Source organism: Prunus avium, chromosome 1 (assembly GCF_965620075.1).
Source record: "Prunus avium chromosome 1, drPruAviu1.hap1.1, whole genome shotgun sequence".
Classification (NCBI taxonomy): Eukaryota; Viridiplantae; Streptophyta; class Magnoliopsida; order Rosales; family Rosaceae; genus Prunus; species Prunus avium.
The window spans coordinates 1,187,648-1,207,256 of record NC_142284.1 but is presented as its reverse complement, the minus strand read 5'-3'; the positions used below and the strand labels follow the sequence as shown (position 1 = coordinate 1,207,256).

The following is a 19,609-nucleotide window of genomic DNA, read 5'->3' as shown; positions in this document are numbered from 1 at the left end:
ATTGAGTGATGTGCAACCCGCATTTCATTTTCTGGAAGTAGATTCTGGACTTCCCTAAAGTTTGCAAGTGCATGAGAAAATTTGCAATGATTTGACTTTTTTTTGTAAATGTAATCTTCGTTGAAATAAACAGTTATTTGTATTATATTTACTAATCACATTAATGTGTACCATATAATTACAATATATTAGCAATGTATCTAATACGAATTATTCTACATTTTGTTTTAACTTGTACTCAACGAGAATGAGAGAAGTTTTACTTATCCAAAAAATATATTATTGGTATAAACAAAAGAAAACAAATTAAGAGACAAAACACAAGCAATCTCACGATTCTCACCCTCCCTTTCCTGTCCTTTGGACTTTTGGAGTGTTCTCTCTCTCTCTCTCCCTCTCTCTCCCCAAATAAAAGCCAACTTCTACCGTTTATTTGATCTTTAACTCTCATTCAGGTTTCAGCTCATAATTCCCACAACCCACAACAATAAACAACTCACCCTTCTCTCTCTCTCAAAAGATGTCCAAAATCATGTGGAAGAATTTATGCTTCCCCAATTTCATCAAATGCCTACCCACAATCCAAGCTCCACCTGATCAACCCTCTAACCAAAACCCACCACCCCCTCCCTCCACCACCACCACATGTACATCTCTCCTCATCAAAAACTTCAACACCCTCTATGACTTCAACTTTATCAACTCCTCCTCCTCCAAGTCCCTCACACCCTCCTCCTCCTCCTCCTCCGCCGACGAAGTCCACACTTCCTCCTCTGATTCAGACTCCGACCTCTCCCCTCCTGATTTCGCCACCATCTTCGCCTCCCAACGCTTCTTCTTCTCCTCTCCGGGCCGCTCCAACTCCATCACCGAGTCTCCGCACACAACCACCACCAAACCCAACAAGCCTCATCACAAAACAACGTTGGTCACCAAAGGCGTGCGCGTTCGCAAGTTCTCCTCAAACCCTTACTTGGACTTCAGGCGCTCCATGGAGGAAATGCTTGAAGCTAATAGAGATCATCATATGTTGGTGGGCCATGATCATCATCATCATCATAGCACAAGTGATGACGTGGAGTATCTACATGAGCTGCTTTTGTGCTACCTCTCACTCAATCCCAAACAAGCCCACAAGGACATTATCAGCGCCTTCACTGACCTTGTCATCTGCCTGCTGTCTGCTAACTCGTCAGCGCCAGCTTCAGCCGCCGATCACCGTCGAGAAAACCCCCAAACGCATTAGCGGTGGTGGTCCTTGTCTTTTGCGGATGGTTAATAGTCATGTAACGGTTGTCGAAAAACGAAGAAAAAACGACAAAGAAAGAAAAGGGCGTTTGTCTTTGCTCCTTCTCTTTATGGGTTTTCAAGGTATGTGTCATGTTTCATGTATGAGGACAAAGGAAAAATGTGTATTCTGATGATCAGAAAACCTAGGAAGCGTGGGATGTGTTGAGGTCTCGAGATGAATGTTTATAATTTTTCTTTCAAATTTTGTTCTAGTATATTAGTTAATTTGTTGAATTGTTGTGTAAAAACAAAATGTGTTTTGGTTTTATTTAAAAAAATACATGTTGAATGTTTTTCATTGGCAAATGGTAATTGGCGACTTGGTGGTCCTGCTAACAGTAAGTCCCTGCATGTCGGGGATTTGTTCACTAGAAACAATGAGGGAACTCTTAATTAATCAACTAATTAATTAATTAAAGTTAGTGATCACTGATTCATTAATTTTATAACTTAGAGATATAGTTTGTTGCAAGTGTGGTTTAGACCAGTCTGTGTGCAAATGTGGTTTCAATCCATTTTTCCGTATATTAGAGTAGTTTAGAATATCGCTTCGTCAAAAAAAAACAAATGACATGATTTGTTGAGTATGCAGCACGGATAGTGAAAATGATTTTAAAAATCACATCAAACTCAGCCCAAATAAATAAAATAATTCAATTCCTAAAATTTAGAAGTTGGTATCTTCTAACGGTGTGCCTCCCCCTAAAATATGCATGAATGAGAGAAAAAAATGGAACATTGTTGCCGAAGGAGAGTGTTGGAATTGTTATGTGTAGTCAATTAGGGTGACTCGTACTCTGTTTTTTCTTTCTCTAGATTTTTCTATTTCTTAATATGGTATTGTATGAGTACCTGTAAATTGATGAATTTTCTTGATTTTACTAGCATTCGGATTAAGTATTAATTAAACAGATCAAATTAAGATTAACGTAAGATAGCAAGACTTGGTCCTTTTTTTTTCTTTTTTCTTTTTTGGGGTAATGACAAAACTTTCATTGGCTTGTAACATCGATTATGGGGCTCACTCAAAGCTCTACCAAAATGAAGCCAAGAAAAATTGCATGCTTTGCATTGAAATTTGGAAGGATCGATATCATGCATGAAATGATATGTATTTTTTCCGCTCTGAAATCCGTGTACAAAATTACTAAGCAAAAGCATTGTGGAACCCAAAGTTTGCTAGTGGTAAAAGAAGCAGGTTAATTTATGTTGATCAGTGTGGGTTTACTTTATTCCTTTTTATTCATAGACAGAAATGGCGAGACAAACAAAGAGGATCCAAGGACAGTTTTCCAACAACTACAAGAAAAGAAGGAAATGCTTTCATATATTTTATACTATAAATACTTAAATCTTAAAGTTGGTTGGTTTAGGTAAGATTAATACCAGACCATTTGTCTTTAAGTGGGGTTTGCATCATTTTATTAAGAGAGGTTCGTGCTTCATTTTGCAACAATTTCTAACATGTGCAGTAGGTTGTAGGTGGAGGATGATCAGAACCCAAAAAGGAAAAAAGAAAAACAAGTTAGAGAGATAGCCATAAACGAGTAGGCCAAATCATATAGGATCATGTAGGAGAATCTTGACACTGCCTATATGGTTTTCTTTACTTTTCAAGAAAGCTTTGTTTACTATTTGGACAAAAAAACAAGAAGAGGAACAAGATCAAAGATTCTTTTTGTGGCAATTTTAAGAAATCATGCGTATAATTAACAATTGGGGGAATATGTGCACAACTGTATATGTCTTGTCTGCGTGTTTTGTAGATTAGTGAGATGATAGAGATTAGTATTTGTGTGATTATTAATTAATTATATATGATTAAAAAAGAGTGCTCTTCTAAACGAACCCTAAAATACTACCAAAGTATTTATTGAATTACTAATTTACCCTAATATAAAATGACTAAAAAGGATATTATGGTGTACTCAGTTAATTTTAGGGTTCATTTAGCAGCACTCTTAAAAATAAAGAAGTTAAGAAGAACACGCATTCACACATAAAATAACATTTCAACAACAATGCGCATATGTTTTAATTAAGATTCAACAACTTCATATTTCATGATCTTACATATGCAATCACATGAACTCCAAAATAAGCTCTTTACACGCTCCGTACGTGTGAGGACATGCATGGAGCATACTTTTTACTTTCCATAAAATTATTTGTATTATACTTACTGATGACTTCTTTTGCAAGAACTAAAATATTCTATGTGACGATATATATATGAGCACACACCTTCTATCTACATTAGAGAACAAGGATTAATAGAGTGATAAGATAGAAAATATAATACAAATTAGATAGAGAAGTTGGATCAGTAATGATTAACTTTTAAACCTCAAGTCCTTCACCAAATCAAATCCAAACGAGTCCAGGGTGTTTAATAAAGAAAACAAAAGGGAAGACTGCAAACTCTTAGCAACAACCAAAGGTAGAATAACAGGACATATATAGATGGGGTAGCATCTTGTCAACCAAATAATTGAAAATAATGGAATTGCGGAGAACAGGCATAGTGTTGGGAGGAGTGTCAGGTTATATATGGATACTTCATCTCAATCAACTCAACACTGATTTTCTTGGACCTAGAGATCTTTCCCATGGACCCCCCACCCCATGAATTCGATTCATGTCCAATACCTGTAAGTACGTTTGTATACAGAGTTGACAAGCAAAAAAACCAAATACAAGTAGACTCATTAACTGTATAGTAATAGTATATCATAGTTTGAACTCAACTTATTCAAACGACTAGCACTGCCACAAACAGAAGGCCGTTTAGGGGTGTTTTGTTGCATAGTTATGCTCATAATAAGTGTGTTTTTTGAAAGTGTTTCTATTTGAAAATGGGTTTGTAATCCAGAAGTCTGTATAAATTTTTTGCCAAACGCTATCAAAAACATTTTTAGTCATCACGACCATCTTTACCCATTTTAGAAACACACTTAAAATAGGTTGAGAGAGAGTGTTTGAGGTTGTGTTAATGGAGAGAATGCTATTTCATTCAAACATATACAGCAGCAACAACAAATCTGGCGAAGTTTGCTTCTTCTTGATGCCAGAACATATCAAGTGGAGACAATTCTGCTGTCTAATCAAATATGTGGGAAACTCTGGACACTATTGACATACAGCTCCTGCCTAATTTCCTCGGGAATGGTAGTCTCTCCATTATTTCAATTCATCAATAGGCTTCTGCTCTTGTTTGCATGCATAAAAACAAACAATTCACATTGCATGCCCTAACAATTTCAAATAGCATGTTGCTTGCTTGTCTTCACCAAATATCAAATCGAACTCAGCACATACGCTTATTATGAAAGGAAAATTAAATTGAAAATTTATTGAATGTACAAAATCACATGACAAATATTTTTAGTAAAAAATGCAACGGAGTCAGTGTGACTTGGACTTGTAAACCAACCTGATCCAAGCCCATTGGGTTAGCCGAAATGACAAATCTAGAGTAGTGAAATATATATATATATATATATATATATATATATGTTCAGGTTGAGCTCCGCTTTGTTTTGGTCGTCTGATGATGAGTTGGGGGTACCCTATTCGTGAGAGGCTGGCGGGGTTTAGCTACTTTCTTTTATTTCTATTTTTAAATCTTAGTTCAATTAAAAGTAAACCCTAGGGTAGGACGTGTCTTTGTTTTGGTCGTAGGAAGAGGACGTGTTGAGAATACATGCTATGCAAGAGAGCCCTGATTAAAAGTATGTCATGCTTGCACATGAATCTACTCTCTTTTTCCCTTTAGCCCCCCCTACACACACAGATATGCAATAAAAGTTAATATTCCTCACCAAAGCTGGCATCACAGAGCGGAATCACCTTCTCTCTTTATTGGGGCTTGGGGTGGTGGATTGGTGGGGGCGTAGGCGGGGGTGCGGGTGTCACTCGCTGTGGCCGGCTGAAGCCAAGTGTAGCCTCACCAGCGCTTTTAAAGTTTGTCATCTATTGCCAACGAGGTTTAACCTAGTAGAAAAGGTCATTGCCTTGTAAACCAGAGGAGTCTCAAGTTCGAACCTCCATGTCACCTTAATAGTATGTGAGAAACCCCCTCCTTGTAGTATTAAAAAAATTTATTAGTTATTTTCAATTAATTAATGCCATATTTATGAGAAAATTATTTCATACATCCATTATCACTTAAAATAGATCTTTCATCTTCTCCGTTGCATTGCTCCTCCAGCTTATTGCTTACGAACAAAGTTTTTTTTTTCTTTTCATGGAAAATTGATAAGACAAGATCAACGAAAGTCACTTATAATTTCCAGCCTGATTAAGTAGGACAAAGATGGGAGTGGAATCACACAACCATGGTAACAAATAATGGACAATACAATTACCAACATCCTTCTTATAATCCTTACAGTGGAATAGAAAGTAGCTACACCACCAGAAAATAAAAAGTAGTTAAAGGTGGTCTTAAATGGATATTGGTTTTTTTTTTTTTCCTTTAATACATGCGATACTGGAAGCTTTTCACACACACACTATCAATGTGTCACATGATTTTGAACTTAAGACCATTAGTCTACAAATTAAAATCCCCTTTTTCACTGGGCTATACCAAATTGACTTTGGTTGAAGAAAAAAAAAGTCTCATATCATATGGAATAGAGTGCTGCCCTGTTCCTTTTTTATTTACTTTTCCTAGAAGAATCGTATTCCTGGATATATTTCCCAAACAACCCACCAACATTTTTTCCAGCAAAAAAAAAACCCACCAATATTTTTCTCTACATGCATGCAAACACGTTGGCCCAACTTTTATCTTTCTCTGTCCCAATACTTTAGCTTTAAAGCCCGCTTGCCTTTACCCAAAAGAAAAAAGAAAAAATCGTTGTTAATATAGTAATTATTCTCAACGTACTCCCTCTATATAAAGCCCATGCAATATAGCAGGAAGAGGCAACCAAAAACCCTCCACTTACTAGTTATGGCAATGCAATTACGCTCTTTGCTCTTGTGTGTGCTGCTGCTTCTCCTTGGCTTTGCTTTGGCAGATACCAATGCTGCTGCCAGGATCCATCCACCCGTTGTTTGTGCAAATCTCAGCAGGACCAATTTCGATACTCTTGTACCAGGCTTCGTATTTGGGGCTGCTACAGCAGCTTACCAAGTCAGTGCATGCCTTCCGGGGGCTTAATTAATTGTGTTTCATATGGTTACTTAATTAGGTTTAATTTGATTTCAATGTCAGATATTATTCTGTATATATATCGTCTTATATCTGTATGTACATTGCAGGTAGAAGGTGCTGCAAACTTGGACGGTAGAGGACCAAGCATATGGGATACCTTCACCCACAAACATCCAAGTCTGTTGAATCAAACAATCAAATCTTTTTCTTTTGATGATCAGCTACTTCATTTCAAAAGATATTATATATACAGCTAATTCATTCGTTGCTTTTTTAATTTAAGCTTTCTACCTCAGTATCTCTGGTGTCATTCTTTTCCCTGTTATATTTGTTTTCTCCAAATCCTTACAGTAATTAAATATACGTTTTTCAATGCCTAAACAAGCCAATACTCCATGGAAATTAGTTATTCTGGACTTACCCTTGTGTTTTAAGTGTTATAAAAGTGCTCAATGGAAATTAATTTACAACTATTGCTTGTATCAAAACAAACCGAACTTTATGCTCTAAATAATTAAAATTATATTTGGTAATTACAGAAAAGATCGCTGATGGCAGCAATGGAGATGTTGCTATTGATCAATATCACCGCTATAAGGTTTGAAAATCATATAATTTTACTATGTAGACCTTCTATATTCGAATTTGAAGGATAAACGACATTTATGATGAAATCCTTATATTTTGGCTTCTTTCTTATAATTGTGTTTATCTTTTGTGTCATTACAGGAAGATGTGGCAATTATGAAGGATATGGGGTTGGAATCGTATAGATTCTCTATCTCCTGGTCCAGAGTGTTACCAAGTAAGTTGATCATTCGCATCCACATATTTTATTAGGACCAATCACTTTATAGTTTAACATGTTTTATTCAATTTATTAATTTCTATTTCTCGATAGGTAATTGCTTATATTTTCTTGTTTTGTTTTAATTATTATTAGATGGAACACAAAGTGGTGGAATTAACAAGAAAGGAATCGAATACTACAATAATCTCATCAATGAACTCCTACGCAATGGTGATACAACTGTCAATCTCATATATATCGTCCTAAAATATAATAACAACAAATGCACTTATTTAATCGAACTTTTAATTTTCTGTTACTGGTCATATGCTATATAGGTATAGAGCCATTAGTGACACTCTTCCACTGGGACGTTCCCCAAACCTTAGAAGACGAATATGGTGGTTTCTTAAGCGCTCGTATTGTGTAAGTGAACAACTTCTTTCCTTTATATAATATTGATCATTTAATTATATAACTACAACTATTATAAAAAATACATTTTGAAATGTGTACACACAGCAATGACTTTGAAGAATACGCAGAACTTTGTTTTAAGAAATTTGGTGATCGAGTAAAGCATTGGACCACACTTAATGAGCCATATACCTTTAGTAGCCATGGTTATGCAACGGGGGTCCACGCACCAGGACGATGCTCTGCTTGGTATGACCGAACATGCCTTGGTGGAGATTCGGCTACTGAGCCATATTTAGTGACACACAACCTACTCCTTGCTCATGCAGCTGCTGTAAAATTGTACAAGAAAAAATATCAGGTCCTTTAATTAGTTTTTTATTGTTCGAATATTGGGGCCTAATTGAGAATTTGATATGAGTCAGTAGTATTAAGTAACAACATAATTGTGAATACTTATATATATATATATATATATATATTTTTTTTTTATGACTCAAAATCAACAAAAAATATTTATCTTTCTCGAGTAGGCATATCAAAAAGGTGTGATAGGAATAACAGTGGTATCACCTTGGTTTGAGCCCGCTTCAGAGGCAAAGGAAGATATAGATGCTGTATTTCGAGCTTTGGATTTTATATATGGATGGTAAGTATACTATTATTTTATATATCAACTCATTTAATACTTTATTTATGAATTATAACATCAGCTAGCTAGCTAATATAGCACTTTATATAATATTATAAGTTTACGCTTAAAATCTTCATATTTTCATAGGTTTATGGACCCATTGACAAGAGGTGACTATCCGCAAAGCATGCGATCTCGTGTTGGAGAACGATTACCAAATTTCACAAAAAAAGAATCCAAGTCACTGAGTGGGTCATATGATTATATTGGAGTAAACTACTATTCTGCTAGATATGCAAGCGCTTCTAAGAATTATTCTGGACATCCAAGCTACTTAAGTGATGTTAATGTTAATTTAAAAAGTGAGTACAAATTAAAAAGTTCAAGTAATTAATTATGTTCTTATAATGACTAGAAATATTCATATTTATATATGTTGTCGCAGCTGAGCTTAATGGAGTCCCCATTGGTCCACGGGTACGCATCAAATTATTTGTTTAAGCTATTGGCATTTGGACAATTAATATATATATATATATATATTGTTTTCCACATACATATATAATTCCTAAAAGTCTCATTAATCTTCAAATGGGACTGCAGGCTGCTTCAAGCTGGTTATATTTTTACCCGAAAGGACTTTATGATCTTCTACGCTACACAAAAGAAAAGTATAATGATCCAATTATATACATTACTGAGAATGGTAATTAATACTTTTGAGCATTAATTAATTGCATGATTAATGTTTCACATATATGTATAATGGTGTAAAATATAGTTAAGTGTTGTAAACTCTAAATTTAAAACTAAATGCACATTGCCAACGTGAGGTAGCCAAGTGGCAAAAGGTCTTGACTTGCAGATCAGTAGTCTCATGCTCAAACTCCAATGACACCTTTGTAGAGTGTGTGTGTAAAAAACCCCATATTCCTCTGTAGTTTAAACTATCATTTATATTTATAAAAAACAAAAAAACAAAAAAAAACAAAACTACATGCACATTTCTTTTTTAGAGGAAAAGAAAGTATATGCATAAGATACTTCATTATATTGCAGGCGTGGATGAATTCAATCAGCCCAATCCCAAATTATCACTTCACCAACTCCTTGATGATAGCAATAGAATTTACTACTACTATCACCACCTTTGTTACCTCCAAGCAGCAATTAAGTAAGTGTTTGTCAATAAATTAATTAAGGCTATATATGTATGGAGCCTTCTTACATTTCAGTTATTTAATCACTAAATTGACCCAAATACATTCTTTTTATTTATTTTTCTTTTGTGTGTTTGCAGAGAGGGTGTTAAAGTGAAGGGATACTTTGCATGGTCATTGCTAGACAACTTTGAATGGGACAATGGATATACTGTTCGGTTTGGTATCAACTATGTTGATTACGACAATGGACTGAAAAGACACTCAAAACTCTCAACGCACTGGTTCAAAAGTTTCCTCAAGAAATCTTCAAGGAAAACGAAAAAGATCCAAAGATGTGGGAACAACAATGCTAGGGCTACTAAGTTTCTGTTTTAAATTTGAATCCATGTGATGAATAAAGTACAACCACTCCTCCATAGAGTCGTTGTACGAGTTGTTTTCATGTTTTAACTTTATGTTTGGCTCTTTCTGAGTCGGAATAAGTTGCAGCAACTCATTGTGAGTTAGTTGTCTCTCATTGTGAGTGTTTAGTTTTAAATTTTACTTTATTACGTCATGTGCTTGGGTTATCAACATTGTTTGCTTTATGTGGTAGAGGTGCTTTGACCCTTTTCGGATGTTGTTGGAGGGATACCTTATGTCTAAATGTTGTTGATGTATCCCTCATGTGTTTGTATGTGGTCAGTGGCTCTATATGGCTAAATTATGAATGCAACCTCTTGATAAAAAATTGTGAATAAAAATAAAAACTGAAATAAATGAATGTTTAGCCCTCACCAAAATATTTGCTACTTATACTAAGGCATCTAGGAATCAATGGGATGTTAGTTGGATTGGATCAAGTCTTTAGTGTGCTCTCAAGTGGTCTTGGGTTCAAGCCCTTATAGTACTTGTGTGTTGTGAAACTCTCCCTTCCTAACTGGTGGAAAAAAAAAAAAAAATTAAGACATCTAGTTTGTTTTAAGTATAAGTAAACATGAACAAGATCCTTGTGTGCAAAAGAAAATGTTCGGGGTGCTTATTAGAGAAAACGTATGCTCGGACAATATATTTTTAAGAAAATTTTCTATAAATCCAAATTCCCATTTAAGAGTTGGGTTTAATCTTCCGATTTTCTGTTTTTGGCCTAAGTGCTTTGACTTTTATACCATATAGGATTACATTCCTTTTTAAAATTTTATGATTTAATAATTTTTTTTATGTTCCAACTATGCCCCCAATGATTTAAATCAAGTAAGAGTTATTTATATCATAATAATTAGGTAATTAATATTGTTATTGACTTTGATTGCAACACATAAAAGGGTAAGAAATTAATTTTAGACTAATAATTACTCTATTTGACCTTTTAAATAAATATGATTTGAATTTATAAAACATTTGTATTTATTTTTGTTTATCAATTTGAATTTTGAAAAATCCTCTAAACATGTTCTGATTATTAAAAAAAAAAAATCATATAAACATCCTAAGAGGCTATGTTATTCAAAAATAAATAAATGAGTTTTCTTCTTCTTTCTGCTTCATCTCTTTCTTCTTCCTTAAGTAGTCCTGAGAGTTGTTGAGGCCCAAAAAATCTCAAGCAAGGTCCGTGCATATTTTTAGGCCTAATTCATTATCCTGCTTAGACCTGGCAATATCATACACGACACGATAACACGACACGAATTCGCAAAAAAAAAAAATCAGTATTCAGGTCCATGTTATCGTGTCGTGTTGCCATCGTGTCAACCCGTTAGCCACACAGTAAGCTAACAGGTCGTTTCCGTGTGAATTCGCGAAAACACGAATCAACCTGTTAAGCGGGGGTATTTTTGTAAATTTATCTCTCTTTTTCCTTCTCTTTCTTCTTTTTCGTCTTTTCCTCCCACATTCCCCCGATCTTCTTTGCTTTTCTCTTGCTTCTTCTCTTTTGTTTTTTCCTCCACCATAATTATGCAGCAACTTTTCTCTTTCTTCTTCACTTTCTTCTCTTTCTTCTTCTCTTCCATATTTTCCTCCACCATAATAATCGTCATCAATCAAGAGCATCAATTTATGAGGAAGAAGAGGAACATACTCTGGAGGTTTCAAACCTAAGCTCTCAAAGAAAGGTTCAAACTCATTAAGAGAGTGGTAGCGCAAATACCCCTATTCCATCTTTCTCTCTCGCTCACTTTCATCCTCTTCCAGATCATGTGATTGTTTGAACTTTTTTTTTTGAACTGGTTGATTTTTAATTATTTAATATTTCTGTTTTTATTTTTTAATTTCTTATCATGTGAATCGTGTCGTGCGATTCGCGAATTGTAACAGGTCGTGTTCGTGTTGGTCATTTCCAACCCATTTTATTATCGTGTCATGTCGTGTCAACACGTTAAAAAAAGCGGGTTAACACGAACACGACACGAATACTGATAACACGACACGAATGTCTGGTCTAATCTTGCTATAAAATGGATGTGGAGGCCTATCAAATACGGCTACAAAGTGCCTAAACAAGCTTTGACATTCGCGTTATGCCAAACGAGACTACAATTTGGCACGTGGGGAGGTCATGATACAGGTTTACCAATTTGACATGCAAACCTGTCAAGTTGAACAATGTCACATGTTCGAGCTCACCTAGCCCAATGCTTCGTCAAGCATTATCTAAAACAGCCCTTAGCCACTGCAATACAACGTAGCCCAAGCATACGCATGCAAATAACATGCCATGCTAAACAACTCCCTTTAGTGCCAAACCACCCGACAAGCTTAAGTGGACCCAAGCCACATACATGCATGGGGCTTGCTAAGTGGGTTGTGGTATAGATAGGTAGGAGGGTTCATAAGGCCCATTAAGGGTTCCAAAGATTTAGATTTTGGGTTGCTTGGGAGCACCAAAACCCAAGCCTCATTCCTTAAGCCCAACACATGGGTAAGTAAGAGAGAAATTCCAGCACCCTTTGGCTTGAGATCGAACCAGCCTTGCCTAATTCAAATTGAAACCCTTAAAATCCAATTTACATAAATATCTAGGCTGATGAAAAAGATAAGCCTCAACCATTCTGTTTCACCATCATCTTTACCCATCTTTACCTTTATGGGCTCATGCAGGAAAAGAGAAAGGAAGGTCAAGCTGGAGCATTACCTAGAAATGAAGCCTTTACAATACCCAACTGCAGGAAGGCTTTAGGGCACCAAAATGTTTTGTCTCAATAACCATGGATTCAGCTGATTTTAGGGAGATTTCATTGATTAAGGCCATATTGGAAAAAGTGAAGTGAAAGAAAGGAGAAGACATGGCCAAATGATAAGAAACCATCTAGGATTTATGGGGTAAAGAGGAGTTCCAGCGCTTATAAAAAAAGGCCATTGGCTACCCAGCAGGGGGTACTTAACTAAAACCACAGCAATCAAGCGAGCTTATTCTCTAACTACTGGAAACATCAAGCCCAAGCACATTTTCTTCCATCTCCTTCTACTCTATCCTAAAAAACCAACGCAAGCAAGAGCAAGCATATTCTCTCATTGTTGGAAGCACCAGATTCAAGCTCTGGTTCTTCCATCTTCTCATTCCCTATCTCAAAAAGGCCTATTCCAGATCTGAAACACCCATCCTCTCAAGCCAAATTAAAAGCATAGTTATCACCTTCTTGGTAAGAAAACGCATACATCGCAAGCCATCTTCTAGCTGCTGGAAACACCCAGAATCTCAAGCCTTAATCCTTTCTTTTTGCTTGTTTTGTCTTAAAACACCATGCAAAACCCTAAACAATACCCAAACATTTCTACAAGTCACCATCCTAAGATTCAAGCATCAGAGTTAATTCTCTCTATTCCAAGAAATCCATACAAGTTGTTGGAAGTATTCCAGAGTTGCCGGAAGATATAGTCTATCTACAATTCCAAGCCTTTTCCTTTCCAGCTCTCTCTCTTTCTCTTGCTAAACTTATGGGCTTTTAGCTCCCAGTCCATAAGCCTCTCATGCCAAGCCTATTCGTATCTTGATTTGCCAAAGTAAACTCTCATGCCAAGCTTGTACAACATCAATGCACCATCTCCAACTCTTTCCAGAGCCGTCGAAAACCTATCTAAACAAGTAACAATTGCTGGAACGCCTCTTCCAGCACCTGTTCCATTATGTCTCAAGCAAAGCCCATTCAGCGCCTCCTTAAATCTATCATCCACCAAGGTCCTTACATCGGCAGCTGTATCATTCTCATCAAAACTTCCAATGTATTGATAAGCCATTGAAAAAGACCAAAGCATTTCTTAAGGCTTCAACTCTTTCAGGATGTTTTAGGGCCTGGTGCAGCAAACTCAGACAGGGGTGAAAGATAGCACAATCTACCTCTCAGCAATCCAATAAGCCCATTGCAGTTCTCAACAAAAAATACCCCAACAAGAGTTATTTTTTTGGTGGGTGAAAATGGAATGGCCTCATACATGTGTAAGAAATCTCACACGAATAGAGACCTACAAATGAGGTAAATAAACCAATCAAATGCATAAATACCTTTCCATAAGGTTAACACCAAAAAAAAAAATATCCTATGATATACATACCTATGAAGGAGGTATGAAGGAAGTATAATTATCTATGGACGAGGTATATACATATACATGAATGAGGTATATATATATATATATATATGTTACCTATAGATGAGGTATGTATATGAATGTTAATTTCCTATGGCTGTTAAATTTGAATTTATCAAAGAAAACTTGGACCCAACATATAGGGCCTCTACTTCACCAATAGGTAAAGTTGGAAACTATGTATCTCTAATACATGTAAAGACTTATCCAACTCCATCAATCCATGGTCGTTATACTTCAACATGAATAAATGATAAAGAACTCTATACCAACCGTATAGATTGAATAACTCATACCTATAAGATAGGTATGTAGCCAATTAGAAAGAAAAAAACCATATGAATCCTTTTAGTGATTTAGGGTAATATGGTTTCATATCTACATTCCAGATCAAAATGCAAAAAGTTTTGAATTCATGGATGCAAAAACAGAATTTTAGGGATGTGTATGCTTAAATTTTCCATTTCTAACTAACAGTCTCCTTCTATTGAGAGATCCCTCAAATAATTTTATTTAAGGGACACCCTTTAGGGCCCACTACAAATTTTTTTTTTCCCAACAATCCAAACCATATATTTTTGAAGTCTACATTCATAGATCATCATTACAAAAAATTAGACAGATCGGAAACCGTTTCGACATCTAATTGTGTCATACAAATCAATGAACACCCGGTGCTTCAAGAAAGTACTAAAATTTCAATAATTTAATTGAGTGGTCAAATGATATCGGATTTAAGTGATTTTTTTGTAGAGAAGATCTTTGAATGAATATCTACAAAATATACGTTTGGATTAGTGAAATACAATGTAGAGTGGGCCCTACAAGGGTGTCCCTCAACTAAAGCTATATGTTCTAACTAATGGCATATCATTTCCTATAATGGACATAGGAAGAACTTACATAGCCACACGTTTAGCTTGGTGGACTGCAATTGACAAGGGAAAAATAGTGTCGTGCATCCATTACATCACATCTAAATTGGACCTATCTAGCAAAGGATCTACTAGTGTAGTGGTTTTGAATAATTGCTTCCCCAAGAAAGATCTTGAGTTCGAGTCATAGCATCTATTTAGTGTGTGTGAGTTTAGTGTGCTATTGCCCTTCTTAATAGAAAATGTCTTCAAAAAAAAAAAATTGGACCTATCTAAGAACCCCTATATTTTTCTTCAAAAGAAAACTAATGTTCCTTACATAATTTCATGTGTACAAATCATACATAGACTTTAGCTTATGTACGTTTCAATGTCAATACTAAAACTCCTTACGTCACATAGTTTACACTTGCTGCAATCTAATTATAAAATTATATTCTAGAACTTGAAATCTGGAATAGATTTCATGTGTACAAATAAATATGTTAAGGTATAATGATGATTCATATCATATGTATCAACTTTCAAGCATTTTATTCTTTTCGTCAAAACATGAACTGTAAAGCTTGGTTGGTAATTTTTGGAACAAAGCAGATAAATATACCTAAATATAATTTCATACATATCGAAAGTTAGTTCGATACAATTGTTTGAGTAATTTTCTGTTCAAGTGTGTGCATTTTCCATGCATGTGTCATGTTATAATTTTCTGTTAGCAATATAATATTGATGTGTCATGTTTTAAATGGTTGAATTATTAAAATGGTTCAAATATTTTGAAATGCGAGTAAATGTATGAACTCTAAATACAGAGACTCAAGATCCTATCTCTTTTCTTGTAAATTAGATTAATTTAGAATGAATTATTGTTTGTATTTAAAATATATATATATATATATAACAGCTTTACTTTCTCTGAAAATTTGGCCTAAAAACCAGAGCTTAGCCAGTCACAGGTCACAACAAGCCTGAATTTTGGGCCCGAAAGCCCAAAATGATCCAACCCAGTTAACAGAACCTGTGATGGGGCCCACAAACAAAAAGGCCAGTACCCCCTCTATCAAACCTAAAATCCAATACCATCCAATTGCAGCGTCGTCTTCCCTGGCCACCCATAAACATGGCTCTACGTGTGTCCGTACAGTTCCCGATAACCTCAGCCTTCCTGTTACCCACAAAAGCCGGTCACGTTAAGTCATCCGTACGGTTGAAACCGCCATGTGCCGGTAACCATTCAGTTTCCCAGTTCCAGCCCAGACGGCCCCTAACAGACACGAAGAGCAAGCAATCGCTTCTCAAAGCCGTCGACGAAAGCCAAGCAAATTCCGAGTCCGGGCCCGAATCGGTGAGCACCCAGCAGAAAGAATCGGCGGGAGATGGAGAATCGGCGGCGAGTCAACCCGTCGAGTTGAGCGAGTTGGGGAAGGAGATCAAGGAGGCTATGCAGAAGAGGAAGGAGGAGAAAGACGGAGACTTTCTGAGCGGAGTGGCGGATGAGGTTAGGGAGATCGAGTGGCCTGCGTTCGCGAAGGTGTTGGGGACCACTGGTGTGGTGCTTGGGGTCATTGCTGGCTCCAGCGTCGTTTTGCTCACTGTCAATGCCGTTTTGGCTGAGTTTTCCGACCAGATTTTCGCCGGGAAAGGGATTCAGGATTTTTTCAGCTGAGAGTCTGAGATATGATAATGTTCGGTACAAACCCGGCCCAGCCCAGCCCATATGCTATGCTAATTGAAGAGTGAAACTGTACATGATAATGTAATGCAGGGTCATATGACTCATTTCATTGTGAAATTTCACTCTTTGGTCAATACAGTATTTGAAATCAATACTCAATAGCATTCATTGTATATTCAAAATATATGGTTTTTTTCCCCTTAATTCTTACTAATGAAAGACAAGCATAACAAAATAGGGTTACAAATACAATCATAATTCAGTGCAGTTCTGCCCACCCTCATCAACCAAGACCCAAAATCTCTAGCACCTGGTTAACTTTAAAACACACCTCATTTAACAAGTTCAAGACAACAAAACAAAGGTGGTGGAAGAGCATCAGGAACAGGAGCCTTATCATTCATTCACTTCCACCAGCAGGGCCGACCAGGACTCCTTGAGCAGTCCCTTCTTTCCGAGCACTATCGTCCTTCTCCTCACCCTGCTCCTTCCGTATCTTGATCTTGTACTTGGCCTCAAAATCAGAAATTTCCTTTTTCTTCTTTTCCAATGCCTCATTCAGCCTAGCAATAACCTCCTCGATCCCCTCTTTGTTGCGCTGCACAGCAGGCAGGACCTCCTTGATTGTTCTCTCCACCAGCACACCTCCGATCATCCGGTAGCATCGCCTGGATGGATCAAGGGGCTGGATGGCACTGATGACCAACGAGTGCTCGCTTGCTTCCATCTCTAGCTCAGTGATTTTCGAGTAAATTTGGTTGAGTTCTGACCTCATAGCAGCAAACTTATTTGCAACTGCTTGCTCATTAACATATTCCTTTTGATCTCCGTCAGCTTTACTACTGGCCATGATTGTCTACAATGATATAACAACAGTATTCAAGAGTATGAGGAATCCACATAGTCAACAGTAGCTAATTTAGACCACTGCAAAAAAGGCTTAGATATTGCATGTGGTAGAAAACTGGAAAACATACTTCAGATTCCCACAATGTAATCTTCTTCATTTAAAAGAAACAAAAACAAAATATGGCAGCTGCATCTACCATAAATGATGATGCATTTCATACATGTGCTCCTCGAGTAATGTAAACTGACTTGATTCTCAATGACTAAAACAGAATATTGCAACTAAGGAACCATTTTTCAATATGATAGACCACAAACAAGTATATTTTGATATGAGATTCCAAATGCAACTACAGTTTGTGCGACTGTCCACAACACAACTAAGGATGCCAAACGACTGCATCCCAAATGTTGACTCGTCTATGTCTAGCATGCTTGCACTCTATATGCACATACATACAATCTTAATAAGGATCCCAAATTATTAATCCTAATAAGGCAGCAACATGGGGTAGCAATTAAATGAAAAGAAAAACTTGAAAGTAATTAATTCATAACTCGTCTATGTACAGTATGCTTGGACTACATATACACACACGTAGAATCTGTTATGGTTTTTCCAAAATGTTTAATCTCAAGGGAACTATATGTCCTTTAATGAGATTCTCTATAATGTTTGATATATTAAGCTAGACACCTCGCGGCCTTCGAATATCTTATCCATGAATCACTTAAATACAAATTTGAGTCTTCAAATGAGTCTCTTTATAACCCTAAAGTACCTTGAACTGGAATTTAAAGTTCTACATAATAAACAAAACAAAAAATGTTCTAAAAGTAATTTATTCAACTGAACTGGCTAACAAATAGTTATTTACTAAAACCTAAAAGCTTCGAAACTATTTATCTATTTCTATATCTCTACTCAATAAAAATGAAGTTGGCGAGGAAAACATGTTGAAAGTTAAAACTACATAGTCGCTTTGGAGAATAAGTTTCCACCCACCGTCCCTTTATTTTTCTTCAACCGCTAGCCATCTCTTCATATTCAAAAGTAAAATTAACACTAATGAAATATGATTTCCGTTTTCGAATTGTGTATTCAACTTAAGATATACTGTAATTGGTTGTCTACACTTAAAATATCTTTTCATGGTTCAAGAACTCAGAGAAAAATTTATGAGATTGGTTCCTAAGTATTTTATTCAAGAGGTTACTAGATGATACCAGAATTCACATATAATGACTCTCCTCAGTACCAAAATCTCAATAATTATATTTCAGTGCAATGAAATATTAATCTGTTTTTTTTTATCGCTCTGCTTCATGCAGTTTCAGGAACCTCAAATTCAAAATCGAAGCTCTAATCCAATACAACAAGAAAAGCTTAGAGCTATACCCAAACACTCCCTTTCCTCATTACTCATATCACGGCAACACAAACCTTCACCATATAAAGTTTGGCTTTTTATTTTTTTGGGGTTTCAATTAGACCTAACCAGTCATCACTTCTGATTAACTTTACTCAAAAATCAAAGGAATTGAAAACCCTACGATCCTACTTCAAAAGAGAAGATACATTTAGTCTGAAAGTCAAACCGAGAAGATGAAAGAAAAACAACAACCCATGGGAAAGAAAGCGTACCTGACTGGTGTTGCGAGGCGATAAACTCTTGACAAGAGTGGGGGAGACGGTGGCTCTGTAGACTATAGAGAGTGGCAGCGAGGCGACTGACGAAGGAGCGGTTAAGCCAAGTACTTCGCTTTGTTTTTTTTTTTCTTTCTTAAAATTCAGTTTTTTATAAATCGTATAATAAGACCTCCTTCGTTTGCACCAAAAAATAAGGGAAAAAAAGTCCCGAATGAGTTTATACTAGCCTCTCTGTGCCTGCGAAAGGTATTTTTTTTTTAAAAATAAATTTATTTTAGAATTAAAAAAAGATAATGGGTAAATGTATTTCATAAAAATAGGATTCATTATTTAATTTTTCTTTTAATTTTATTTTTTTAAATATAAAAAAGTGTGAATTTACTATATTATTCTCATTTAATTAATAATTTCAATTCTTAATGTTTACATTAATCAAGGGTATTTTTTTAGTAGTTTGAATGCTTTACCATTCTCTACCTTTTGCTTTATATATATAGATTTGTTGTAATATTAAAATATATTTTATAGTGTAATG

The 19,609-nt window shown here is 35.9% G+C and overlaps 4 protein-coding genes across 5 annotated transcripts; 3 read left to right on the top strand and 1 right to left on the bottom strand.

Moving 5' to 3' along the window:
- Positions 1-349: 349 nt before the first annotated feature.
- LOC110754998 (transcription repressor OFP16-like) lies at positions 350-1,524 on the top strand. The gene has a single exon (XM_021956136.2). It carries the CDS (start codon positions 521-523, stop codon positions 1,244-1,246), a length of 726 nt encoding a protein of 241 aa, XP_021811828.1. The 5' UTR covers positions 350-520; the 3' UTR covers positions 1,247-1,524.
- A 4,678-nt stretch (positions 1,525-6,202) lies between these two features.
- Positions 6,203-10,045, top strand: LOC110755026 (beta-glucosidase 12-like). 2 transcript variants are annotated; one of them, XM_088249106.1, is made up of 13 exons: positions 6,203-6,433; positions 6,562-6,631; positions 6,994-7,052; positions 7,184-7,259; positions 7,398-7,475; positions 7,583-7,670; positions 7,767-8,022; positions 8,195-8,310; positions 8,443-8,657; positions 8,741-8,772; positions 8,899-9,001; positions 9,355-9,469; positions 9,596-10,045. In XM_088249106.1, the coding sequence occupies exons 1-13, from the start codon at positions 6,203-6,205 to the stop codon at positions 9,831-9,833; spliced, it is 1,677 nt and encodes a 558-aa protein (XP_088105232.1). In that variant the 3' UTR covers positions 9,834-10,045. The 2 variants fall into 2 exon arrangements, with proteins under 2 accessions (XP_088105232.1, XP_088105252.1); XM_088249126.1 differs by lacking the exon at positions 8,899-9,001 and having other exon boundaries at positions 9,596-9,758.
- Positions 10,046-15,964: 5,919 nt separating this feature from the next.
- Positions 15,965-16,726, top strand: SECE1 (secE/sec61-gamma protein transport protein). Its single transcript, XM_021956179.2, has one exon. The coding sequence runs from the start codon at positions 16,020-16,022 to the stop codon at positions 16,563-16,565; it is 546 nt and encodes a 181-aa protein (XP_021811871.1). The 5' UTR covers positions 15,965-16,019; the 3' UTR covers positions 16,566-16,726.
- On the bottom strand, positions 16,714-19,204 carry PDF2 (prefoldin 2). The gene is made up of 2 exons (XM_021956180.2): positions 19,069-19,204; positions 16,714-17,430 (listed from the first exon to the last, which is right to left on the bottom strand). The coding sequence occupies exon 2, from the start codon at positions 17,422-17,424 to the stop codon at positions 16,975-16,977; it is 450 nt and encodes a 149-aa protein (XP_021811872.1). The 5' UTR covers positions 17,425-17,430; positions 19,069-19,204; the 3' UTR covers positions 16,714-16,974.
- Positions 19,205-19,609: the final 405 nt, after the last annotated feature.

What these genes read in the sequence shown, in the direction of transcription:
- LOC110755026 (XM_088249106.1), top strand. Translation starts at nt 6,203, where the DNA reads ATGCAATATAGCAGGAAGAGGCAACCAAAAACCCTCCACTTACTAGTT. An exon ending in CTGGTCCAGAGTGTTACCAA is followed by an intron (nt 7,260 to 7,397) that starts GTAAGTTGATCA and finishes AATTATTATTAG; the next exon opens with ATGGAACACAAAGTGGTGGA. An exon ending in GAGTCCCCATTGGTCCACGG is followed by an intron (nt 8,773 to 8,898) that starts GTACGCATCAAA and finishes ATGGGACTGCAG; the next exon opens with GCTGCTTCAAGCTGGTTATA.
- SECE1 (XM_021956179.2), top strand. Translation starts at nt 16,020, where the DNA reads ATGGCTCTACGTGTGTCCGTACAGTTCCCGATAACCTCAGCCTTCCTG.
- PDF2 (XM_021956180.2), bottom strand. Translation starts at nt 17,424, where the DNA reads ATGGCCAGTAGTAAAGCTGACGGAGATCAAAAGGAATATGTTAATGAG.
- LOC110754998 (XM_021956136.2), top strand. Translation starts at nt 521, where the DNA reads ATGTCCAAAATCATGTGGAAGAATTTATGCTTCCCCAATTTCATCAAA.